We start from the raw sequence: 27,423 nt of genomic DNA, 5'->3' as shown, positions 1-27,423 counted from the left end.
AAGAGTGAACACTAACTATCAAGAAAATACAAATTCAAAATCACAATAAGAAATTAATACAGTCTCACCAGAATGTCTGAAATTTAAAAAGACTGATGATACTATGTCTTGGTTTTAAAGTAGAACTACTGGAAATCTCATGCATTGCTGGTTGAGGTGTAAATTTATCGACTTTGGAAAACTTTGTGGCAGTAGCTAGGAAAACCAGATGGACTGATATCCTATGACTGCGCAACTCCATTTCTGGATGTATTTCCTACAGGAGTGATTGCGAACCTTGATCAGAAGAAATGCAAAGGAATGTTCATAGCTGTTTTCAAGAATAACCTCAAAATGGAAAGCTAAGGGTAAACTGGGATAGGCCTGCAATTGAATACTAAGTTTGTAGGAGTGTTTGTCTCTGTCCCTCTACTGCTGCTGTTGCTAAGGAATAATCAAGATTCGTTCCTGAGCACTAGGGGGAAAGGAAGTGGAGTTCGCCAAGGGGTGGAAAAGAACTATCTCCCCATTCTGAAGCCCAGATACACTATCAGACAAAAAAAAAAAAAAAAAACCCACACCAAAACTAGGGCTAGAAAAGGTAATGATTTTTACAAAAGGTAATGTTCAATAGAAAATAATACGTGTTTCTATTAAACAACATACTGTGCAGCAGTTAACTATGGAAAACATTTTTTAGTTTTCAGGTGTAACACTTAAAAGTGAGCCAGATCATAAAAGACTGTTCCCAAGTAGTCACGTAGACATTTGTCTTCCAAACAGATAGAACTAATTAATTCAGATGAAGTTTTTCTTCAGAAATGTTTGCGTCATCAAGGCCAAGATTCCAGAGTTGAGACGCGGAAATTAACCCGTGCGGAGCCACCACCATTAAGCGTCGCCATCCGCAAGGACCTAGTGGCAACCCTAGTGGCAACCTAGTGGCAACCTGGTGCCCGACTCCTGGCGCCCCCGGCCGTCCGGGCGCGGCGGGCGGCGGGATCGCCAGCCCCACGGCCAGTCTCCTCCGCCGCGGCCCCGAGCCGCAGCCGCCCGACTCCCGGGGCCTCGACGCGAGGCCCCGCCCCTCGGCGTGCCGCCGCCCGCCGGGCCGCCGCGTCCCCATGGAAACGGCCTCAGTCCTGCGCGGCCCGGACCGCGATGGCGGCAGGGGAGCCGGGGGATCTAGGCGGCTACTACTTCAGGTTCCTGCCTCAGAGACCCTTCCAGTCTCTGAGCAGCAAGGAGACCCGCAGCCGGCTCCGCCAGTGGTGAGGGGCCGCGGGCGGGAATGGCGCCCAGGGCCTGGGCGGCTGCGGAGGCGCCTCCGGGCGGGCACGGGGCGTCGGGGAGGCCGGGCCGCTCGGGGTGGAGCCCCGGGGCCTAGTCCGCGCCGGACCCGGTAGCCTGTGCGCCCGCGGGGTGCCGGCCCCAGCTGACTGCTTCCTCCTGTTCCTCAGGTCCATGCTGGGCAGAATCCAGGCACAGGCCTTCGGGTTTGACGAGACGTTTCAGACCTATCGGAAGGATGATTTTGTGATGGTTGGTATGAGGGCGGAGAGTACCCAGGGCCTCTGCTGCCTTTAAGTTTTCCTAGATTCATGTGAACGCGCCATTCCTTAATGACGTCGTTTTCTTTGGCGTGTAAGAATCATAAAAGGTACAATGAGAATTTTTTTCAATTAAGGTAACGTTCGTTTACAACTCTGTTTGATTTAGGGGTACAGCACAGCTTCACACCTCTTCAAATGTATGTTACCACAACATGCCCACTACGAAAGTACCACTAACCCTCCGCCACAGGCGAACAACAGATTTTGAAAAGCATTTTTCCTTGTTTCATCGCATCGTGATAAATGTGTTTTTTGTTTAGCTCATTTTCAGTGCCCTGCCTGACAGAATCTTCTCATTTTGGACGGTCACTCCAAATCCGTCTTTTTTTTTTTTTTGAAGTAGCACACCTCATTTTTTAATATTACCCGGCTTTATTTACTAGAGTTAGTTCCAGCTTATTTTTGGTTGTTTTCAAAATCAAATCTGCTTTGTGAGAACCGGCTCTAACAACAGTTCCAAAGGAAAAAATTCCAAAACAAGTTTTAAGAATTATAACACATAAGTTTTTAGCCACTGGAGGTAACTGTTTTGTAAACCGAAAAACTCACTTGAAATACAAGTGCTGGTGTGTTCATTGAAATTTAGTCACTTTATTTTAAGTCCTGGTGTGTTTTTATTTTTTTCCTCCTTAATCATATGGAAAACTCTTCTTGTCTGTGATACAATCTTTACCTTTCTTGTGCCTCAGGCATTGACTTTAGTGTATAGTTGGCAGTTTATTTATTCACTCTTTCCCAAACATTTCCTGAGGGGCCCACCATGTACTCAGAATTTTGTCAAGTGTTGGGTATACTAGGGAGAACAAGCCAGACAGGAACCTGGCTTTCAAGGTTCCTGTTTCATGGGTCTTCCAGGCCCATGGCAAGACTGCCAATAAAATAAATCAGATCATTTCATCTAGTGCTAAGTTCAGTGAAGGAAGGAAGAGGGAATGAACAAGGAGGAGCAGTAGGATTATCAGGGTTTTCTTAACATTATTAATACACCAAAATATTTACCATGAGGATACACTTGTTTCTCAGGGCTACTGTAGCCAAGTACCACAACCAGGGTGACTTCCAACATCAGTTTTAAGTTCTGAGGTGGCAAGTCTGAAATCGAGGTGAGCAGGACTCTTGTTCGCTGAGGCCTGTGGAGGAGAATGCTCCTTACTGCTTCCTACCTTCTGGTGGGCTGCCAGTAGTCCTTGGCATCCCTTGGCTGGCCATTGCAGAAACCCCTTGCCACAGTCACAGAGCCTCTACCCTCATTTGTCTATGTTTTCTCTCTTTTGAGAACCCCAGTCTTAGGGAATTAAGGGCCCACTTTTCTTCAAGAAAACCTCATCTTAACTAGTACATCTGTGACCACTCTGTTTCCAACTCAGGTCATTTTTTTGAGGTTCTAGAAAGGACATGAATTTTAGGGAGATACTAATTCTAAACAGAGAGTTAATTGGTTAAATGATAATAATGCTGGGCCTCCCCGGTGGCGCAGCAGTTGAGCGCTGGGTTGCGAAGCTGCCCACAGCCTCTGCAGTGCCAGTTTGATCCCCCGCTGCTCCCAGGTCACCGGAGGAGGGTCCCACATGGCACGCAGTCCTCTCCTGCCGCCCGCTGCTCCCCTCAGCAGTGTACTTCGGTCCTTCTGCCTGCTCTGCTCCCCTCTCTGGCTCTGGTGAATTCTCTCACCCTCCCGCGCTTCTGACTACCCAGTGCTTGTATAAATAAATAAATAAATCTTTTTTTAAAAAAAAAAGATGAAATGCTGCTGATAATGACATTAGTGACATTTCTCAAATATTCGTGGTAGATTTTTTCTTTTTACTCAAACTTCCATGTATATTCTATCAGATTCATAAACTGAACGAAGAACATTGCTTAAGCCAGAATTCCAGATTTTTAATTTTCCCTTCAAAGTAAAAACATTGTTCTAAAAGTTCACTTATGAGGAAGCAAATAGACGGAAGAAGAAAGGAAGCATTCACCCAGCAAACATTTCTTTAGTGCCTACATCTGTACAAATGAACAATTAAAGAGGAAAACACTAAAACTTGCATTGTGAAGAGAAAGAAATGATAGCACACCACATGCACAGGTACTATGATGGCACAAGAAAAAAGTGTTCTTGTCTAAGGTGGTCAGAGGAGGCTCATAGAAGACAGGCCACTTGAGCTAGGTCCTGAAGGGTAAGTAGGATTTTGTTAGGTAGACTTATGTGGGCATAACACTGGATCTCCTAGTGGGATGATATTTCATACTTTTTGTGCTATGCAGAGGAGTTTGGGTGTCATCTAGCTCTGACTGAAGGTAGCTCATGGAGTCACTGAAAGCTTTTCAGCAAGACAGTAAAATTTAAAATAATGAAACTCTCCCTGGCAGAAGTATCAGGGGGGTGGATTGTTAGGACTGAGTCTGGAAGCAGTGAGTCAAAACTGAAAACTTGTCCTCCAGACAATATGTAGTAAAGTCCTCAAAGGCCTGCAGAGATGCTTAGAAGAAAGGAGTTCATACAGACTGATAAGATGTGTTTATTTTTTTCTTCTTCTTGGACTGATAAGATGTAGAGAGTAAGGGGTGGGGGGCATGTCTCTGACTTGTTGACCGGAATGGCAGATGATATTAAACACATAGAAGATGCAAAAGAATAAGCAAGGGGACCTCCCTGGTGGAACAGGGATTAAAGTCTCAGCAATATTAAGCTATTGCCAGCCACTATGGCCTGAGTTTTATCCCCGGCCAGGGAGCTACCCACATGGCGCAGCAGACCTCTCCTGTCTCACCTACTGCTCCCCTCAGCAGTGTATTTTAGTAGATCTGCTTGTTCTGCTCCCCACTCTGTCTCTAGTGAATCCTCTCACCCCCCCCCTTTACCTCTGGCTTCCATCCCACTTCTTGTATGCATAAATAAAAATAAATCTTTTAAAAAAAAAAGAATAAACAAGAAAATGGGTCCAATTTTAGGAATAGTATCTTGGAGTCTCATCGTCTGAGCTTACACAGTGTTGGCATCCTTACCATGGGACTACAGATAATGAGGGGATTCTTCCATCTTAACGGGGGAGTTTTACAGAGCTTTCCTGAAAGTCCACATGACACTTCCACACTTCTTATACATCTCATGGCCATACTTCAAATACGAAGATAGGAAAGGCAGACTTTCTTAATTGAGGCAACATTAGTTTACAACACTATAGGTTTCAAGTGCACAATTTCTCACCTCAGCAACTGTATATTCTACCATACCTAAATGTATAGTCACAATCTACTGCTAACCAATTAGTTCCCTCTCCCTATTCTCTCTTCCCTTCTTTCCCTCTGGTAACCGGCATCCTGTAGTCAGAGTCTGTTTGTTTTTGTTCCATCTGTTTACTCCCCACCTCCTTTTACTCTACAAATGAGTAAAATCATATAGTATTTGTTTTTCTCCTCCTGACATTTCACTTAGCATACCCCTCAAGGTCTATTCATCTTGTCACAGATGGCAAGCAAGATTTTATCTTTTTTGTGGCTGAGTAGTGTTCCATTGTGTTTACATACCACATCTTATTCCATTCATTCATCCATTGTCAGACACTGAGTTCACGTCCATACCTTAGTTACTGTAAATAGTGTTGCAATGAACATAGGGGTGCATATGTTTTTTTCAAGTTAGTGTTTTCATGTTCTTTGGATAAATACCCAGAAGTGGGATTACTGGATCATATGGTAGTTTCATTTTTAAATTTTTGAGGGGCCTCCATACTGTTTTTCCATAGTGGTTGCACCAGTTTGCATTATCAAAAACAGTGCCCAAGAGTCCCTTTTTTCCTACATTTTCACCAGTACTTACTGTTTCTTGACTTTTTGATAATAGCCATTCTAACTGGTATCAGATGAAATCTCATTGTGGTTTTGATTTGCATTTCCCTAATGATAAATGATGAAGAGTGTGTTTTCACGTGTTTGTTGACCATCTGTGTGTCTTTAATTAAATGCTTATTTAGATCCTCTGCAGAGAGCAGACTTTTATATGAGCACTTTGTAATCTTTAAGGACGAAGGAGAATTGATAATGGGATCAGAAACCAGCAGCCTACCAGATAGATTTTATAGTCAAGTATCTAACTATATTTCAAGTGTGTGGTATATACTAGACATACATTTTAAACTACATGTTATTTAAAATAACACATTGATTTAGGAATGCCTTTTACACTCACATTTTGTGAAATAAGTTTATTAAAATCTTTACAATCATTTTGACATTGTTATAAGTCATCTGATATTTTTCCAAAGCATATTACCTTTCCTAAAGTTACTTGAGATAGAGAATTCCTTCTTAATGTCTCACTAGAAAGTCTATAATAAACCCAAAATACCCTTTGCATACATTAGGACTATTTTTTTTTAAGTTTATTCTCAAGGTGTGTAATTGTAATTTCAATAACAACCATTTTACTGCTTTATTTGAAGGGTCTTTCTGAAGACTTAATTCTGTTGGCCCAGATCAATTCACTACAGGGTACTTAGCTTACTTCAATTTATAGTGACATATGAAATGTAGTTGTAAGTTGACAACACCCCAGGAATAATTACTAAATCTGAATTAAATTTTCTCTTTTCCTGTTCTTTTAACTTCATATGTTTCTTCAGAATGTACTATCACATAAAATAATTGCACCAACACCCAAATTTAAAAGACAGTAAATTTATAAGGCAACTTTTTTTCCTGAAGAATGGTTTTAGGAAAAACATTTCTTGGTAATTGAGCAAAGTATTTAACTTTATCCTCCACCAGTAGAAACAGGGAATTTATCTTAGAATAATGTAGACATTCACAAATAATTGTTGAATGTATTTGTCTTTACTCCACACACCTGGGTCCTCTTTACCTTTCTCATTAAATGACATTCATTCTGTCTGGGGTTTTTTTGTGCAAAAATTTCAGAAGTCATCTTGTATTCCTTCTCCCTTTGTCCCCTCCTAAAGATCTATTGAATCCATACACTTTTCTTCCTCCCTACTTGTTACCACCTCAAATGATGAGAATTGCAGATACCTGGATTACAGCAGTATCTTGCCTCTAACCAGTATCTTTATAGCCCTTCAATTCATTCTGTACACTGCAGCCAAAGTCGGGAATGGCTCTAAAAAAGTATTACTCTAACCACATTCTTCCTCTTCTTAAATCTATTTAATGTCTTCCTATTACCCTTAGATCAAAATATGGGTCAATCTAGATCAATCTTAGATCAAAATCAGAATTCTTCACTTGACCTATAAGGCCCCATTTAACTCACTAATCTCTCCTGATCATAAGAGCATGGAGGTTTAATTTTGGGTTTTTTTTTTTTAATATGCATCACTTTTTTTCTTATATAGACAATTTTTCTACTCAAAATATTTATGGTTTTCCTTCAGACTTCATACAGCAGATGTTTATTGAGTAACTGTTCTGTGTCAGGGCCTGTTGTAGGCCCTGGGGATATAGCAGTGAGTAAGAAAAACAAGGCCCTACTCTTACGGAGCTATGCTTTATTCTAATGTTTTCTCTTCAATAACTGCATACCATGTAGTATAGAAGTTCTGTATTTTATTCAACGATCGTTGATAGACATTGGAGCTGTTTCAGGTTTTGACACTACAAACGATACTGTAAAAAAATCCCTTATACAGAAACCTCGAAGCCTGATAGTTTCATTTCTGTAGAACAGATACCACATTGGAATGTGTTGGATCATAAGACACACATATTTTTAATGTTCAAGATAATAACTATTTACTTCCTCAAAATATTGTAAAGAGTCGTACGAGTCGTACCTACCAGCAGTTTGTGAGAATGCATGTTTTCTGATATGTTCATTAGAAATTACAGTCCTTTTAAATTTTGTCAGTGTAGTGGATAAACATGGTACCTTGTGGTTTTTATTTTCAGTTCTCTTACTGCTCTTGAAGTTAAGCATCTTACTGTGGGTTTATTGGCTGTTTGTATTTTTTATATAGTATTTGTATCCTTTGCCCTTCTTTAAATCGGGTTGTCAGTGTTTTCTACAATTGGACTTTTTTTTTAACCATTGGAGATGTCAGCCATCCCTTCCCCACCTTATAAATCATATTTGTTGCAAATATTTCTTTCCATCTAGTATTTTTCTTTTCTTTTATTGCTCATCATAATTTCTAATTACCCTGCACTTTTTAAACATACATGTGCTTTGGGGGTAATTTCTACCCTTCAGGAAGTACCTAGTGGAATCCAAAACACTTGCCTCTTTTGCACTCCGAGTGTAAACCTGGAATTAGGTCTACCAATCAGATTTATTGGTGTAGGACTACGTAAGGAGTGAGCAATGTAAGGAGTTGCATACAGAACTCACGTCATCGCCAGAGGTGGAAGCAGAGGTGTCCAGCATTCAGTAGGGCAGTCCTGGCACAGCAGTGGCTTTGGTGAAGGCACAGGGGAGGCTCCTTCAGCACTTGGTGGGGGCAATACAAAGCTGACTGTGTCCTCAGTGGGGCATCTTCTCAGATGATTGTGGATTAGGGCTTACCCTTTAGCCTCATTCTCTCCACCTCCTGAAAATTACATGGAATGCTAGAGATATCTTTGATAAATTCTGATCTTTTCAGCCAGAGTCTGCTGTTGATGGTTGAAACTAAAACTCTTAACTACCTTATTTCCTTTTGCTATATGGAAAACGTTCATGTTTGTGAAGTCAAATTATCACTTTTCTCTGTGCCCCCATGGATAGAATTAAATTATGATTACTTTAGCTTCAGATTTAGTAGTGATTACTAAGACAACTGGGAAAACAGGATTGAAGGAAAACAAAATTTTTAAACTTCATATAAAACCTTCTATTTTTCACTCTAAATCATTATTTTTATGTCCCCAAGATATCTGTACTTGAACATATATTGTTGTTCAACTGTTCCAGTTAGATGATAACATTTCTTTGTCAAAAATTTCTTAATTAGGGCCTCCCTGGTGGCACAAGGGGTTAAGCATTGCACTGTGAAGCAATCCCACAGCCTCTACAGCACGAGTGCGATCTCTGGCCGTCCAGGGAGAAACCCACATAGCGAGGCAGACCTCTCCTGTCTCGCCCACTGCTCCCCTCAGCAGTGTATTTCAGTCAGTCTGCCTGTTCTGTTCCCCACTCTGTCTCTGGTGGATCCTCTCACCCCCTGCATCTCTGACCTGTACCCCAGCTCTTGTATGCATAAATAAATCTTTAAAAAAAAATTCTTAATTAGACATTTTACCAATTTGAAGTGGTCCTTGCCTGATTTGAATTGCAATTTTACGGGAGTTAATTTTAGATGTTAATATTATAGTTTATAATAATGTATCTAATTTATTCCCCTCAAATTTGTATTTTAGGCTTTTTTCAAAGATCCGAATGTTATTCCCAATTTGAAGTTACTTTCAGATTCTCCTGGACAGTGGATTACATTAGGTAAATAAAATTTATTTTCATCTACTCAGTTGACTTTATTGCTGTTACAACAAAAGGTTGCCTCAGAAGTTCTCATTCTTATAATACAAATTGGGGGCCTCCCTGGTGGCCTAGGGGTTAAGACTCAGCGCTATCACTTCTGTGGTCTGAGTTCAATTTCCCGCCAGGGAGCTAACCCACAATGGCCTAACAGACCTCTCCTGTCTCACTCACTGCACCCCTTAGCAGTATATTTCCGTAGATCTGCCTGTTCTGTTCCCCACTCTGTCTCTAATGAATCCTGTCACCTTCCCTGTACCTCTGACCTACACCCTAGTTCTTCTATGCAAAAAATTATATATATATATTTATATACATACACACACACACACACATAAACACAAATTGACAAATAATGTCTCATTTGTTTGATAACATCAAGATCATTTGTGCCAGGCTATCCTGCATCTTTCTCCGAGATGTTGACTCTGCACTTTCTTGGCTTAACACTCAAAGCAGTTCTTCTCTCTCCATTCATTTGGTAAAATTTATTATGCATCTTCCGTGGGCTTTGCCACATGCAGAGAACATTAAGATGCATGAGAGCAAACCTACTCTGTGAACTCAGTGTCATGTCAAAATAAAATATGTGCACCAGTGTGTTATGGATGCTGCCATAGCAATGGGAACAAGAGGAGAAGAGTAGTCACCTGTAGTCAGCAAAAGGATCAGCAAAAGGATCAGTGAAGATGCCACCCCTAGGGGATACTTGAAATCGCAGAACCCTGGCTAGTCTATGTTTTCTCTTAGATACACTTACCTATGATGAAGTTTTATTTATAAACTAGGCACAGTAATATTATCAACAGCAACTAATAGTAAGTAAAATAGAACAATTATAACAGTAGACTATAATAAAAGTTACATGAATATGATCTCCCTCAGAGTTTTTATTGTGTCTAATATTTTCTTTTTTTAAAAGATATATTTTTATTTATTTATGCATACAAGAGCTGAGGTACAGGCCAGAGGTGTTGGGGGGTGAGAAGATTCACCAGAGACAGATGGGAAGCAGAACAGATAGACTGACTGAAATACACTGCTGAGGGGAGCAGCAGGCAAGACAGGAGAAGTCTGCTGCAGCAAGTGTGGGTTAGCTCCTTGGGTAGGGTGGAACTCATGCTGCAGTGGCTGGCAATAGCTTCATAGTGCTGAAAATTTAACCCCTGTGCCACCAGGGAGGCCCTACGTCTAATATTTTCAAATCTTGAGTAACTGAAACCACAGAAGGTAAAAACCAGGGATAATTAAATAATTAAATCGTAGAGGAGAGTGTCTTAAATTCTCAAGAGGAGCACTTTATATAGATAATATTTTCATAGTACTTTGAAATACGGCTAATTTTAAGAAGATTACCCAAACACTCAATAAAACTTATATCTCTTAAATTCAAGTCAAGGAAAAAATCACAGTTAATAGATTATTTTGAAAACAAAAGCATGAACACTGTATATTACATTTTAGCAGAGGCCCTTAACTATAGAAAAATGATTCCATTTAGAAGAATCTGGATAGTAATGTGGATTTGTGCTCAAGAAAATGCAAGTTGATTTCAAATGACATGGGGTTGTTTTCTTAAATTCTTAATTGCATTTTCTTGGAACTCTAGTAGACTTACATACTCAAAAACTTAACATATTAGTCAAGAACAAGATTACAAATAGTTCATGATGCTGTAGACTTTGTAGGTCAGATTTTATTGCTGTTGGCTAAAGGCCACTACAAAATTTATAGAGTGAAATGCTGGTACAGTGTGATCTTCAGACTGCTTACGAAGTTAAACTGTGCAAATATATTTACCAATTTTAAATCTTCAAAAGGAACTAAGCAGAGCCATGTATCACATATTGGTACATACTTCCCAAAATAATACCGTCTCTTTCTAATTTTTAAGAAAGAGAAGTTCTGAAATTCCACATGTGCCTGACAGAACCAATTAGCGGTACTCTGAAAATAGGGTGGAGAGGTAGCATTCCATTTTTGAAGTTTCTAGTAGATTGCTAGTATTTTTTTGTTTGCTAGTTTTTAACCTCCTCTTTCTTGCTTTTCTTCATTTTCCACGTAATCGCTATCTTATCTCTTAATTTTCCTGGGGGCCTTAATAAGCAAAAGAAACAGCTTTTTTAAATGAGAGAAAAAAGACATTCTTCTAGCAAGTGAACTAGTTTTAAACATCGTGACGACAGAACATTATTTCCTACTGGCCATGCTGCCCATGTTGCTGATTGATGGTGCTGTTCCTCCTCTCAACCAGCTTCCTTATCTCCTTCCTACCAACACAGACACTCTGCCCACCCTTTGAGGCTAACATAAAACAAGGCTCCCTATGTGCTCAGCTAAGGGTGTTAGGTACATTCCCTGTCTTAAGTCACAAAAATAACTTTGAGAGTTATTTTTATATATTCCTGTTTCAGAGTTGAGAAATTAGAGTCAGGAATTGCTGCCTCTCATTTTACACAGTTGGCCAGGTGGTGTTGAGATTCCAAAATTCAAGACGTTGGCACTCATTACACCAACTGCCTCTGCCACTGCCACATTGATGGGGTTGCCAGAAAAGCACCAAAGAAAAAGGGGACATACAGTGTATTACAATGCTAGTATAAAAGAGGGAAACAGTGCCTTCTCAGCTCTCTCCATAATCTTAGCCATGCTAATATTATAGTGCTGGAGACAGAATTCCACCAAATTCTTACATAGAACATAGTATGCTGCAGATTGAATTGTGTCCACCCCTCCCCCATTTAGCCCCAATTTGATGGTATTTAGAGATGAGGCCTTTGGTAGATAATTAGTTTAGATGAGGTCTTGAGAGCCCCTCAGGATGGTACTAGTGCACTTATAAGCAGAGGATCAGATAGCTGAGCTCTCCACCATGTGTGGATGCTCCAGAAGACAGCCGTCCATATACAGGCCAGGAAAAGAATCCTCACCAGGAACTGAATCAGCCATCACCTTGATCCTCGACTTCCCAGCTCCATAACTATGAGAAGTAGATAGCTGTTTAAATGAACTATTCCATGAACTTTTTGCCTTAGCAACTAATGCATATTTTGGTACTAAGAAATGGAATGCTGCAGTAACAAGTACCAAAAAATGTGCAAGTGTCTTTGAAAGTGTAATGGGGTAGACTGAAAGAGTTTTGAGGTACATGCTAGAACTGTGGCTGTTAGGGTTGATTTTGGTGAGATCACAGATGGAAATGAGGCACATGTGGAAACTGGGGGAAAGGCCATCCTTGCTGTAGAATGGTAGAGAACTTGGCTGTAGTATTTTGTAAAATAGAAAATTTGCATGTTTAACTGGGAGATTGCTAACCAAAGTGTTGGATGAACAGCTTGATTCCTCCTGACTGCTTGTAAGAAAATATGAAAAGAGGGAGGAGAATTGAAGAAGGAATTCTTAAGAAAAAAGGATAAGAACATAAAGTTTTTAAAAATTCTGAGGGGTCTCCCTGGTGGCGCAAGGGGTTAAGTCTCAGCACTATGAAGATATCTGTAGCCACTGCAACACAAGTTCAATCCACCGCCCAGGAGATGACCCACATGGAGCAGCACATCTCACCTGTCTCACCCGCTTCTCCCCTCAGCAGTGTATTTCAGTCAATCTGCCCATTCTGCTCCCCACTCTATCTCTGGTGAATCCTCTCACTCCCCAGCTCCTCTGGCCTGCACCCCAGCTCTTGTATGCATAAATCTTTAAAAAAAAAAAAAAAAAACCTACAAAATTTTAAAAAAATAAAAAATTCTCAGCCTATTTCTAGTGCAAAAAGTGAAATCTTGTTCCAAAGAGAGCTCTAAGGGTGTGGCTGAGCCACCATTTGATATTTGATAAGAGATCCTGGGTGTAGCAACTCAGGAACTTAATCATCCATTTCAACAGAAGCCAGGAATAGAGATGGGATTGTACCAGCCAAGACTCTACTGGGTGAACTAAAGAGAACAGAAAAAAGCAGAGTAAACAAAGGCAGCTGTCAGACTTCTTAGATCCTCTAGAAGCAGGGCATTCGGCCACTCGCTTGAAAACATGAGTGTTCTTCCACAAGAGAAGGAGGCCTCAGAAGATCTCCCTCTCAGTTTCAGCTTGGTAGATGGTGTCTGGCTAAAGCCTTATGGGCAGGGCCACCCTGACCCTTGGGAGCAGAACTGGAGGACCACCACCCCACTGGAAGGCATAGCTTGAAACCAAAAGGAGGATCCTTTTTTTTTTTTTAATTGTATCTTTTTTTTTCTTGAGTTAACATTGGTTTACAACAGTGTATATGATTTAAAGGAATAGGTTCACACCTCTTCAGATGTCTTTTACCACACCCTACTTACCAACAAAGCACCCATAATCCTCTACCATTGTCCAGTGGGTCACCATCCCCCTTTATTCCCTTCCCTTCCCCTCTTCTGGTAGCCTCAGTTCTATAGTCAGACTTATAGGGTTTGTTTTGATTTTATTTAATCTGTCCTTTGTTTTGTTTCTCTATATTCTGCATATAAGTAAGTCACCAGATATTTGTCTTTCTCCTTCTGACTTATTTTGCTTAGCTATAATCTTCTCTAGTTCCATCCATGTCACAAATGACAAGAGTTCCTCTTTTCTTTTTTTATTGCCAAATAGTATTCTATTGTGTGTGTGTGTGTGTGTGTGTGTGTGTGTGTGTGTATCACCACATCCTCTAATGCACTGTTCTGTTGATGGGTATATAGGTTTTATATATAACTTGGGTATTATAAATAGTGCTGCAATGAATATAGAATGCATATATCCCTTTGAATTAGTGATTTTGCACTCTTTGGATGGATACCTAGGAGTGGAATTGCTCCTAGAACTGTTTTTAATATGGTAGATCTGTTTTTAATATTTTGAGAAACCACCAGAGGGGCTGGATCAGTTTATGTTCCCATCTAACAGTATATGAGGGTTCTTTTTTCCCCCATATATGAAGAGGATTATCCTTAATGTTTAAAATGTAATGGAATTTGCCTTGCTGAATTTTGGTCTTGCTTGAGACCATCACCCCTTCTTTCCAATTTCTTGCTTTTGGAGTAGAAATGTCTCCTATGCCTGGTCACCACTGTGTTTTAGAAGTAGATAACCTGTCTGGTTCTACAGTTTTCACAGCTGCAAAGGTATTTTGCTTCAGGATGAAGTGTCACCAGTATGATCTAGATATTTACTGAGATTTTGGACCTTAGACTTTAGAGTTGATGCTGGAATGAATTAAACTTTGGGGACTGCTGGGATAGAATAAATGTATTTTGTATGTGAAAAGGACATGAACTTTGTAGGATCAGGATGGAATGCTATGGACTGAATTGTGTCCCTTTGTTATTCATATATTGAAGTTCCAGCCCTACCCATTGTTAGGGGGAAAAGGATGTCCCAAAGCTAATTCCATATAGGCTTTGTGGACTCCACCCCCACCCTAGGTCAAAGTCAAAGACACTGGGAACTCCAAATCCCATTATCACCAAAGGGAAGGTGGCTGGGACCTGAGGGTGGGGTTAAACAGCCAGGTGGATATAAAAGGCAGACACATGGGCTTTGGGGATCCCCCATTTTGGCTCTCCGCCAGCTCGCAGCGTCCGGCCAGCTCTGAGAGTGACTTTGGGTTTCCAGGTCGTCGGATCAGGTAGGACGCATTAAAGACTTTATTTCCCTATTTTCTCCCTGAGTTGTACATTTTCTTTATTTCCTTTTCTCTTGTAAATAAACGTTTTATTAACCTTTTGTGTGTGTGTGTAGTAGAGTATTCATAAGTCCCTTTAAAGTGTGCGGGTGAGGACCCACAGCCAGGAACCCGTTTTAATATCGTGGGTTGCTCTATAACACCATGACCTCATCTAACCAGAATTGCTGACTAAAGGCCCTAGCTCCAAAGATCATCACACTTGGAGTTAGAGCTTCAATATATAGACTTCAGAGGGACACAGTTCAATCCATAGCAAGTGCTATTTCCATGCCTCAAATTAAGTGGGTTGGACTTAATGACCTTTTCTCACCCTCCAAATACTCCTGCCACTCCCCAAATCAGAAATCAGGTCCATTTATAAAATGACATGTTGCCTAATGTCAGCCCTTCATCCTGTGGCCACCAGCCCATCCTTGAACACTGGCTCTACCCTGCTCTTGTTTTTTGATCTTCCAATGGTGCTCAGACCTTTTCTCTGATCTTTGTTTTACTTTAATCCTCCAGAGGATTTTGCCTCTGAAACAAAAGGAGTTGTTCTTAGCAGCATGGCTTTTGAAATGACTGAGATATACACAGTTCCTAGTTCCAGGAATCCTTGTCTCTGCACTAGCCCAACTCAGGATCAAAATGAGAGTAACAGGTCCTAGCAGCACTGTTGGTGGTCATCAGAGCAAGGAAGTAAATAATCTCCAGCATTGCTGTTCTCAAGCTCAAGCTCCTTCTTAGCCAAATATCCAGCAAATTTCTTAAAGAGGTGATGCACCAAGAGTATTCCATTGTGTGTCCCACCCCTAGAAGTCAGAGTCTCCCTCTTACTCTGTACAAAAGAACACTACACCTCCGTATATGAGTGAGTGTCTGGATGTATAAGTGGGTGTATAAAAGAGAAGTTGACTAAGTGATTCACTGAGAGAATAATAGAAATATTCACTCTATGTATTTTTATAATTTAATGAAAGTTTTGGTAACAAAATCCATCTCTGGAAGACACATTCAGGAAACAACTGTGGGATGCAAGAAAGAGGTAAAAGTGGGGGAGAACTAGAGCTACAAGATAAAAATGGACAAACCACCATAATTTTAAATTTCTCAATTCCAAACTTTTAATAACACTTTTGGGGTCTGGTCTGAAATTTACCTTGCCTTAGAAAACTTTTTTTTTTTTTTTGGTAATAGCAATATAAATGCGTTCACAAGGGAGAAATTCTTAATGGAGGAGAACTTTTTCAAGACATCTTTAAGAACTTTAGAAATACCCATTACTTTAGTAAAAATATTTGTGATGTGAATTATAAAGCATTAAGCATAATACAAATCCAAAATTATATAAGGCAATTCCCATGCTTTATGGCAATTCTGATATATGCATTAAAACTGATCCAGGAACCTCCTACCACACAAAAAAATATAGTTCATTTTCAAGCATTTTCTACTTTACATATGTTAAATCTATGCCTAAAATGGTGAGATTTTATCAAGTTTTAATGCTTGATAAACATGAATAAGCTACAAAATAAAAACTAATGTGTCATTAACTGTGTCAAAACATGTTTTATTTGGTTACTTTTAGAATCCCTTCATAGTGATATTTGCTTTAGAAATAATTAGGAATACTAAATTAATTTCTATATCTCTATAAAATATCTTTTCAGGAACTGAAGTGAAAAAAATCGAAGCTATAAATGTGCCTTGCACACAGCTTTCAATGTCATTTTTTAATCGATTATATGATGAAGGTATTGTGCGAGACAATGGACATATCGTTAAATGTCTAGACTCCTATTGTGATCCTTTTCTTATTTCAGATGAATTACGAAAAGTAAGTACAGAATTTAAATTTTTCACAGTAGAATTTGGTTTCAGGAAATCTTAAGGTCAAAAGGTTTACCAAGCTAAAGTCCATAAAATGCCTCTAATCAATAAATCAGTACTTATTTGTGTCAGTAGTAGTCATTACATCAGTGGATTTCTTCTTGAATGGTACTTTTACTTTGATATTCACATTTTTCCCAAGTCCTCAACCAGGTGCTGTGACACCTAAGGGCAGAGGCCGGGGCGTGGCTCTGTTCAACATGGTACAATACACAGGAAATGCATCTCAGGGCTATGAGGCCAAGATAACTAGGTGCTAGTGGAAGAACTCTGGCATTTCTAAGTAATGGCTGTTTTTCTTCAAGGTGGGGCTTTTAACATATCAAATGAAATTTTTTCTATATTTTTTTTATTGAAGTAACTTATAAAATACACGTTTCAGAGGTACATCATTATGGCTCAACATCTATATGTACTATGTTAAGTTTACCATTATTTGGACGGTTTCACTCAATAAAAGCATTAAAAATTTGAACTTGGCAAAAAGAAGATAATGGTTATCAGAGAGAATAGGGTAAAAAGTGGGGGGAGTCGAGGAGGGAGGCACATGGGGTATGGGCACTGGTGGTTTGGTGGAGGGAAAAAAAAATGTTTATCATTACATGTCCAATCAAATGAATATTTAAAAACATCCCTGGAGTAAAAGAATGTTTTAATCTCAGTGCTGAGATCATAGCCATTTAATTTACTCAGTAATTTTTGTGTTAGTGAGAGGTATACTGAACTAGGAATCAAAAGACACAATTATTTATCTAATTCTTCATTTATTGTTTATGAGATAATACCAAACTTTTGGCAAATCATTGATTATTTTGAGTCTCAAGATCTTATCTGTAGGGCCTCCTGGTGGCACAGGCAGTTGAGCGCCACACTGTGAAGCTGTCCGCAGCCTCTACAGCGTGGGTTCGATCCCGGCTGGCCGGCAAGAGTCCCACATGGCGTGGCAGACCTCTCCTATCTCGCCTGCTGTTCCCCTCAGCAGTAAATTTTGTCAGTCTGCCTGTTCTGCTCCCCGCTCTGTCTCCGGTGAATCTTCTCACTCTCCCGCACCTCTGGCCTATACCCTGGTCTTGTATAAATAAATAAATCTTTTTAAAAAAATAAGATCTTATCTGTACAACCTAGAGATTAAAAGACCCATTCTACCTTCCTTGAGAAATGGAAAAAAAAAATGCATTTAATATGCTTTTTTAAAAAAGTGTGAAATGCTGTTATAGTGAAGTATAGTATTATGATCATTAGTTTAATTAAGAAAGAGTATAAAATGGCAAAAAATGGGGACTTTGGTGTCAAATAGGTTTAAATTCAGGCCCTGCCACTTTAATAATTGTGGTACAAGCTTCAGTTTCTTCATTTATAAAATAGACACAATATAAGAATTATGAGTGGATGCATTTGAAGTACTTAGCACAATACCTGGTACTTACTAAACTTTCAATAATATTAATAGCTACTGTACTATTTGATACCATTGTACATTGAGAGAAAGGAGATGGACAAATCTTACATATTTCAAGTTCAGATAAGAATAAATTAGGGAAGTGACTGAGGCACCGTTCTGGACACAGAAATCTTGTCTGTAGACCAGGAGGGATCCAACCAGGCTCAGACTATGTGTTGTTCTACACTTAGATAATACATAAAGGTGCTCTTAGTTTAAGAAGAAAACAGAAGAAGAAAATTGAGAGCAATCAAACTCACACAGTGGATGAGACTATATATGACTTGCTCTTTAGTTAAGTGAAGTATATTTCTGTGTAACACAAGATAATATAAATAATGGTCAGCGGGGATCTGATAGTAATTTCTATTCCTTCTCCAAGATTGGAATCGAACATTTAGAAAGTTTCTGGTATAGTCTGAGTTCCCCTCCTTTCAGGAGCTATTTAATCTCAGCTCTCCTTTCTGTCACTGAGCTCAGATCTAAATTGGCCCTTATCCCTCATTTCTGAGCTTTCACTGTCCCTTCTACAAAGAGAGCCTCATTAATAGACTTGTTTTGAGGAGGATTTGCTTCAGCAGAGTACTCCGCAGAACTCCTGCTGCTGTCAGAGTTATTTATTGCTCCAAGAGCACCTCTATTCAGGAAGTGCTGAGCTGCCCTGGTTTTTTTCCATTTGCCTGTATGTTTTGCTCTTCTGTTCATTGCCACTTTGCAGCAACAGGGAGGGTTTTAACTTGGTTGCTTTCTGACTGAAAAAATAATTTCCAGCCTTAGCCTGAACTGAAAAGGGCCCCCTATTGTGCAGCAACAGATTCTATTGGCGCCTGGTGCAGTGTTAGTGCTGATAATCAGGCCTTCCTGACTGCACTCAGAAATCTTGCCTTTAACCCTTGCAGACTGCTCTCCCAGTCTACAAATCTATACATGAATAGATGGGGAGAGGGTTGGAGAAAGCTACTACTTTAACATTCATTCCTAATCTTTTTCAGTTAAGGTAGGTAGTTTTAAGATTGCTAAGCCTAATCAATTCAGCACATGAGCATGCTCAAGGAAGGAATGTGTTAGCTATTCATTCCTAAGGGCTTTAGTCACCCTTTTGTATTAAGCCAGATCTTCAGGTAGCTGCAAAACTGGGCTTCAGTATCACAGAGTTTCTTCTGGGGTGGGGGTGGGAGGGGAGATGATGAGATGGTAGGAGGAGTGGAAGGGAGGAAGAGTCTCAGGTGTTACAGGTGGCACTTCCAGAGAGCAGTAATAATATATATAACTTTGACTTTCATCAAGTCACTACAAGTAAACAGTATCTACCATAGAATTCATTATTTTTTTAAAAATATCTCTTACATAATGACCTTGGGATGACTTTTCATTTGAGATTGAGGCATATGAAATGTTAACCTGCATTAAATTTCCTAATTAAGTGTACTTTTTGCAATTAGGCTGTTGTATAACTCATATTTCCCTCCTTCACCTGTGTGGTAGTGTTAAGTGTTGTCTTAATTTTTATAGCTTTGCTCCTTCTGAAATTCCTTATTGTGTGAACCCTCTCTTGCTGCCTTATTTCTTGGTTACAACTTTTTTCCTTTTATAATTTTTATCTTACTCTGTGTATCTATATTTTATTGTTCATTCTTTTTAAAGTACGCGGGGTATAAACAATTCACTAACAGTTATATTAGAGTGTACATTCATGGCCTGCTCATCACCGCCACCAGCAACAAATCAGTCAGTTGTCTGCAGTGCCCAGTGGCATGCGGAAGTCATTTGCATCCTCCTAGTCAAACTAGGAAAGAGGTAGCAAGATCTCAAGAGAGCAAGAGTCACTGTAGATTGGTGAAGTGTAAGGTCATGTTATTAGGAGAATGTGGGAAAGAAAGGGAGGTGGTTGCGAGGCTCCAGTTCCCTAAGTAGTTCAAGATGGACTTCCTCAGGGAACAAGAAAGAGAGTGGTCCAAACACTGTGAGGTGGGAGGGCTTACAAAATGGAGTGAAGCAGTTTCTCCACCTACTTATGCTCCCTTGTTTCCAAGTAAAATTCAAGGTGACTATACATTAAAATTTCAGTAGAACGAACACAATTACAAAAGTATAAACTATTAATAGAACAAAAAAAAAACCAAGAATAGAGTTAGATTTAGACCCATTCTCTTCATTTAATGTCAGTACCCAGTGATGAAATGGAGGGAAAATAAGAGCAGGTCTAGCAGATCACTCTGGTATCTCAGGATTGCTTCTTAACATAGGTCTAAGATTATTTTTAAATATAAAAAATGAGCCTTTTAAAAACATAAAAATTAAAACCTCAAACTTTGTTACACTAAGAAGAGTTTTTTCATCTTACATAGGTTTTATTAGTGGAAGACTCAGAAAAATATGAAATCTTCAGCCAACCAGAGAGAGAAGAGTTCCTGTTTTGTCTTTTCAAGCATCTTTGCCTTGGTGGAGCCCTTTGTCAATATGAAGATGTGCTTAATCCCTACCTGGAAACTGCAAAACTTATCTATAAGGATCTAGTGAGGTATTGTTGCTAGATTACCTTGTGTATGTGACTGGTTAATACAGTTCTTATTTAACTATGATGGGATTACCCAGCATCTGTTGGTGCTCATGTTATCAACGGAAGTGTGTTAAGAGCCCAGAGGACCCCTTTTCAGAGCTGCCTCTTTCTCTTCCAGGCTAGAAAGTTTCTAGATTTCCTGGCCTTCATTTAGTCCCCGTGTTATAGGGTAGCCCCAATACAAAACAGGTTGCCTGATTGTGGGTCCTCACCCGCGCGCTTAAAAGGAGTTATCAATACTCTACTGCAGGCACACACCAAAGGTTAATAAAAGGTTTATTTACAAGGGAAGGGCAAATGAGGAAATGTACAACTCAGGGAGAAAAGTGGGAGACAAAGTTTTAAATGCGTCCTACCCTATCCACCGATCCGGAATCCCAAATCGTACTCTGAGAGCTGGCCGCAAGCCAGAAGCCTTGAAGCCAGGAGGCGAGCGAGAAAGCGAGCCCCCCCAAGGCCCACGTGTTTGGTTTTTTATACCAACCCTGGCTGCTTAACTCCACCCTCAGGTCCCTGCCACCTTCCCTTTGGTGGTGACAGGATTTGTCTTTCCCTGTGTCCTGATGGCTTTGGTCTGGAGTAGGGGTGGAGTCCACAAAGCCTGTATGGAATTAGCTCAGAAAATCCTTTCCTCCTAACACTCGGTCACCTCGTTCTTCATCTGCCTCTGCTGCTTGTTTCAGACCTGTGACCTACTCTGTCTCCTGTTAGCAGCTGCCACCTTCCTGGTCTCCTTTTTTCCATAGACTGACTTTAAATCTCAAGGAACATGAGATCCCTCAGGATAGTTTAATTTGCTTAACTAGTAGTAAAAACAAATATTGCAAATGTTCTAAAGAGATGAGAGAATTGTCATCTAGATGCAACCTTTACTTTTCACATTAATCCCAAAGCTATATGGTTTGTTTCAGGTATTTCACTATCAATTTTTTTTTTTTTTTTTGAAGATCAAGTGAGGATAAAAAGTTTACAAGTCTCATATGTATACTTTTAATTTTACTGAAGTGGACATTCTTTGGTTGGACTTTTCAATGATGAAGGTATTGGATCATCTTTGTAAAGGGACAAGAGAAAGCATGGGATCCCAGGGTTTTGTTATAAAGTTTTATTCTAAGGAAAACAACAGAATTAGCTTTATCAGACCTTTGATTGTTACTTTATACTCAACACCTCAGTTCTCGGTATCATTCCATAATGTTTCATAGAAACAATTTCAGAAAAACCATACACATGCCTACATCAAGCATTTTTTGTGCTAATCATTCACAGCTTATGAGAACTGACAATACTGCTTCTAGCACTTCTTGTAAATCCTCTTCCATATACCTCCCTCCCACACACACACACACACACACACACACACAGACATGCAAGTACGTGTGCATCACCAAACAGAGTGCTGTGCCTCATCAGCCACATGAACCTGTAGAATTCCTCACTATCATGCTGTGGAGAAGGAGATTCTGTTGGAGATATTTGATAGAAATAACTTGAGACCCTAAACATTAAAGACACTGGTGTTTACCTCAACATTCCCTTCACTGATTCTCACCTGTGATTCTCTTCTACACTTCTTGGGTGCTAAGAAAAATATTATTTAGAGAGTGATGGCCACTCATAAAATGAGTAGCCAAAATGCATGACATCTTACAGAAAGAATGGGAATGATGTTCATAGAATCACTTCTGCAGGTGACCAGTGAGTGTTAATACTGTGTACAGAATTCTGCCAAGCTTTGAAGAGACTTTAAGGTTTCAACCCTCAGGAAATTGCAACAAACCAGCATATTAGATAATAGTAATTATTCACAATTGTTCTCAGTCTTTTTTAAGTAAAATCATATAATCAAATGTTAGCAGCTCTTTGTACTATAGTAAACACCCTGCAAGTTCGCAAGAGGAGGTTGTTCCTATGTGGGTGTGAACAGTCAGAGAGTCTTGATGGAATGAGTGGCCAGCCAAGAGAGGGGTCAGTTGCTGGGTGGGAGGGGACTGCATCACAGGTGCCATTATGGGAGGCCACAGGGAATCAGCCTAGTTACAGCAGGTTCCTTTTTTTTTTTAAAGATTGATTGATTGATTGATTGATTTATACAAGCACTGGGTACAGTCAGAAGCGTGGGAGGGTGAGAGAATTCACCAGAGCCAGAGCTGGGAACAGAGCAGGCAGACTGACGAAACACACTGCTGAGGGGAGCAGTGGACGGCAAGAGAGGTCTGCGTGCCATGTGGAACCCTGGCTGGTGGCTGGGGATCGAACCGGCGCTGCAGAGGCTGCGGGCAGCTTCGCAGCCCAGTGCTCAACTGCTGCGACACCAGGGGAGGTCCAACAGCAGGTTTCTTCCTTGAGAACATTATAATCCAAGCTCAGGCATGCTGATGATTTCTTTGCTGAATGGAGGGGGATATTAATTTGGCTTTCCAAAGCAACTTCAATATTTGGTTAAGATGAGTTAGGTGCCAGCACAAAGCAACTGAAGGTATTTAATGTGACTCCTCTTCCTTAAGAGTGGTATTGCTCTGCTTATCGCAAGCACTATTCATGTTTTTTCTAATACTAGTCATGCTGATTTGAATCCTATGCTGTGTCGTTTGATTAAGGTTATGGCATATAGAGGTGAAGATAAAGGGTGCATCAATGTAATATTTATGGAGGAATATACAAGTAGAGGAAACATAGTCTGAACTTGAAGAATCATCATTAATTTCTCAGAATTCTCAACGACATATCCTGTCAAATCGTTTGTCCTTGCCGACCTAATGAAGGATATTTTTTTTCTATTCACTCACTTGAATTTTGGGTGTTTTTCTATGCTTTTGAAAAATGTCTGCTGTCTTTCTACCTATATGTGCAGTGGTTGCTGCTTGACAGTATGTAGCAGATTAGCCTTTATAAACACTAATCCATTCTAGGAAGGGAGTCCAGCCCTTACGTAAATTCCTAAATATATTCCTAAATATCCCTAAAATATTTTCTCCTTCATCCATTAATATGTCCTGTAAAATATATCATTTAAATATTTTGGAAAATGTCTTTTCAATGATTACAGTTCCTTTAGATCAGGTAAGCAGTATTTTAGTACCTTTTTTTTTTTAACAAATGATCATTTCATTCCATTTCAAAAATGTCCATGCAGAAACAGTTATATGGTTAATAATGGTGCCTGTGTCTTTTCTCTTTTAGACATTAAACACATGCTCTTGTCAATGTTTTTGGAGAGATTTCCCAACTACATATCTGCTCCACATGTGAAATTTTATGATCTGAACTAAGAAGTTCAGATTATGGCATCTGATGCTAATTAAGAATGGGATCTTTATTTCTTAAGATGAGCAGAGTTACCTAGAATAGTCTGTATACCATTGTGTTTAGAATCAACATAGGAATATAGCCTCACAAATTATCACAATGATACAAGTAAGAAAACATTCATATTACTTTCTAAACCATTAATATAATCACACTTTTTGAGAGAACTATATGAAAATTATGGTCTAGCATCCTTAAAAACCATGGTTACCTGGAGAATAAGTTACTGACTACCTGAACTCCTAATGACTTACTGCAGTTCTTTTTTTAAAAAGATTTATTTTTACTTATTTATGCATACAAGAACTGCGGTGCAGGCCAGAGGTGTGGGGGTTGGGGTGGTGAGAGGATTCACCAGAGACAGAGTAGGAAGCAGAACAGGCAGCTCGACTGATATCTACAGGAGAGGTCTGCTGCGCCATGTGGGTTAGCTCCCTGGCCAGGGATTGAACTCAGGCCTCAGTAGCTGGTGATAGCTTGATATCACCACCAGGAAGACCCAGAAAATGATTCTTAATATGATATAATTTAGCAATCATAATTTAGAAAACAATTTTCATGTACTTTATTCTACTTATTCTCATATAGTCCTAAAAGGAACCATATTTTGCCCAGCTTACGTATGAGAAAATTGAGGTTCAGAAAGGTTAATCTTGCCCAATATAAGGTAAGTCAGTAGCAGAATAGGCATTTCTGTTTAGGTTGTTTACTTCTTTAGTTTACTATCCTTATCTATCCTTTAAAGCTGTCTGTACTTCAATCTGTAATTTACCAATTCCAGTTTTTCCAGTCACTGTCTCTGGCCTGGGAATCTTTCATCTTCTGAATCTCAGACTGACCTCAAACCTACTAACTATAAAATTCAATTTTATGCAATTTCAATTCAGGTGAACTTGCTCTATCCTTGGATGAAACTATAGATGCTATTATAAACCACTTAGTTGGGTATTATATATTTTCATATTATATTTGAATAAGAACCTGCACACTAAAAAGGATCAATATTATAAATGTATCACACTAATGCTTGATATATATAAAGCATACCCTTTTTCCTCCCCTCTTTTAGTGTTCGAAAGAATCCTCAAACCAAGAAAATACAAATTACCTCTTCTGTCTTTAAAGTTACAGCCTATGTAAGTGTTGAGGGAAATGTACAACTAATTGATTCAATTACATGTTATTAAAATGGTTCTTACAAATGGAGTTAAAACCAGGATGATGTTATGACTAGGAAAAAAGATTATGTTTAGTTTTTTGTTATAATTAAATGTTAATAGGACATGTTTTTATTTGGAGAACAATATGAACTCTCCAGCTTCCTTTCTGCCCTCTGTATCTAGGAATAGTCCTTATTGATGTTAGTTTGTGACTTGACTGGAACAGAGTTCTCTTTGTCAAATCATACTTTACAGGGCAAATAGCTAAAAATGCCAGAAATGCTTTTATGTCACAGCATCTGAGACATGAATTTTAGCATCATACAAAAATTATTAGTACATATAAAGCAGTTTCTAAGTATCTTCAATCATTTAACATTGTTGAATAGCTACAGTGTATAAGCTGCTGTGCCAGATGAGGGCACAATTATAAATAAAAGCAGTCCTTACCCTGTAATGCCTGTGGACCGTGTTCTAAAAGAAAGCTGAGCCAGAAGAATATTGAAAAATAGAAATTTTTGCAATATTTGTACTCTAAAAGCACTTTCCCAAAAGATGAAATTTACCTCTAGACTATAAATTCTTTTTTTTTTAAGATTTATTTTTATTTATTTATGCATACAAGAGCTGGGGTGCAGGCCAGAGGCGCATGGGGTGAGAAGAGTCACCAGAGACAGAGCGGGGAGCAGAACAGGCAGATCCACTGAAATGCACTGCTGAGGGGAGTAGCAGATGAGACAGGAAAGGTCTGCTGAACCATGTGGGTTAGCTCTCTGACTGGGACTGAACTCATACTGCAGTGCTGGAGGTAGCTTGACAGCCCTGAGACTCCAACCCCAGCACCACAGGGAGGCCCCTGGCTATTAATCCTTAAAGTTAAGAATTATGCATGTGTGTATGGGACATACGTATTGTTAGCATAGTCAACTGTGCTGTTAATAAATATTTCACGGGCCTCCCTGGTGACACAAGGGAGCACTGCACTATTATGAAGCAATCCACAGCCTTTACAACATGAGTTCGATCCCCGGCCAGCCAGGGAGCAACCCACATGGCGGAGCAGACCTCTCCTGTCTTGCCCGCTGCTCCCCTCAGCAGTGTATTACAGTCAGTCTGGCTGTTCTGCTCCTCGCTGTCTCTGGTGAATCCTCTCAATCCCCCCGCCCTGCCCCGGCATCTCTGGCCTGTATCCCTGTTCTTGTATGCATAAATAAATATTTAAAAAAATAAATATTTCACAATACTAGTTAACTGCCAGTTTATGTAATGAATAATAGTTAAATATTTAATTAGTATTGAATGCAGTTGGATATGAAATAACTGAGGTTTGTCTTTTTCAGGATTCTGTGGGTGTGTGCTACCCTTCAACAACCAGCCATGAACAGACATTTTCTTACTTCATTGTGGACCCTATCAAGCGCTACCTTCATGTTTTATACCATAGCTATGGGGTGGGGGAAATGTCTCAACAGTAGTTTTCCAGATTGTTTATTTACTGTTTTTTTATTTACCAGTTTTTAAATTTTACTGCTAGTTCATAGAAAGACATTGACTTTGCAAGTTAATTCAAATAACATGTAAGGAATCTCTTAGAACATAAGAAAACCAATACCAAGATGGCTGTCTTGAAATTTGTCTGGAACACTAACACAGGAAAAATTCCATCCCAAATGCAGTCTATACCAATACAGCTGTGGAATTTTTACAGAAAATTACAAAGAACTCAAAGTATAATTCATATTTGTTGCACAAAGAGTCAAGGAGTCCTTAATTTTCCATGTATTTGAGTTTAGAAGCTAATTCATTCTCAATTGAAATTATGGTAGAAAACTAAACCTCTCTACCTAATATGAATTATTAACTTTTTAAATTTGAGTTTTAATTACAATTCTTCATTGCATAATGACTGACATTTCTAGGCCTGTAAAAGAATATTCCTTTGCTTCATTTGTTCCACTTAAAATCTTCAATAAAAAAATGATGTTCTGGAAGTAAGTATAAACTCTTCTATCACGTAATAAATTAAAACTGCAGCTTCCCCTCAGCTAGTATAAGAGCTACATGTTAACATGTGTACAGAGAGAAAATTGTCCTGATGATATTAAGTTGGCAGAAGGGTAACGTGCAGAGTCTTTTAATACTGTCCCCTCATTAGATTCTTAAAATGAGTATAATAGGTGGTAGAGAACTACAGAAATGTGGAGTCTTTTCAGAGAGGCAAGAGAGGAATGCATGTTTCTCTGTTGTAGGGATAAGGATGTTAATGTTGGACTTGAACTTGTGGATTTATCTGGAAGGCAGCTGGCAGTTTGGATTTAGAACTCAGGAGAGTTTGTTTTATTTCTAATACTTA

General features: G+C 39.4%; 1 protein-coding gene across 2 annotated transcripts; it reads left to right on the top strand.

The window, feature by feature from the left end:
- The first annotated feature begins 1,095 nt into the window (after positions 1-1,095).
- CFAP300 (cilia and flagella associated protein 300) lies at positions 1,096-27,423 on the top strand. Of its 2 annotated transcripts, XM_037505724.2 has the most exons (7): positions 1,096-1,250; positions 1,440-1,521; positions 8,934-9,009; positions 16,381-16,547; positions 20,390-20,562; positions 24,980-25,046; positions 26,411-26,585. In XM_037505724.2, exons 1-7 carry the CDS (start codon positions 1,141-1,143, stop codon positions 26,543-26,545), a joined length of 810 nt encoding a protein of 269 aa, XP_037361621.1. In that variant the 5' UTR covers positions 1,096-1,140; the 3' UTR covers positions 26,546-26,585. The 2 variants fall into 2 exon arrangements, with proteins under 2 accessions (XP_037361621.1, XP_037361622.1); XM_037505725.2 differs by lacking the exon at positions 24,980-25,046 and having other exon boundaries at positions 26,411-27,423.

This window comes from Talpa occidentalis, unplaced genomic scaffold, assembly GCF_014898055.3.
Source record: "Talpa occidentalis isolate TD23 unplaced genomic scaffold, MPIMG_talOcc4v2.1 talOcc4.12, whole genome shotgun sequence".
NCBI classification, from domain to species: domain Eukaryota; kingdom Metazoa; phylum Chordata; class Mammalia; order Eulipotyphla; family Talpidae; genus Talpa; species Talpa occidentalis.
The sequence above is the reverse complement of the archived record's forward strand: the minus strand, read 5'-3'. Positions and strand labels throughout refer to the sequence as shown.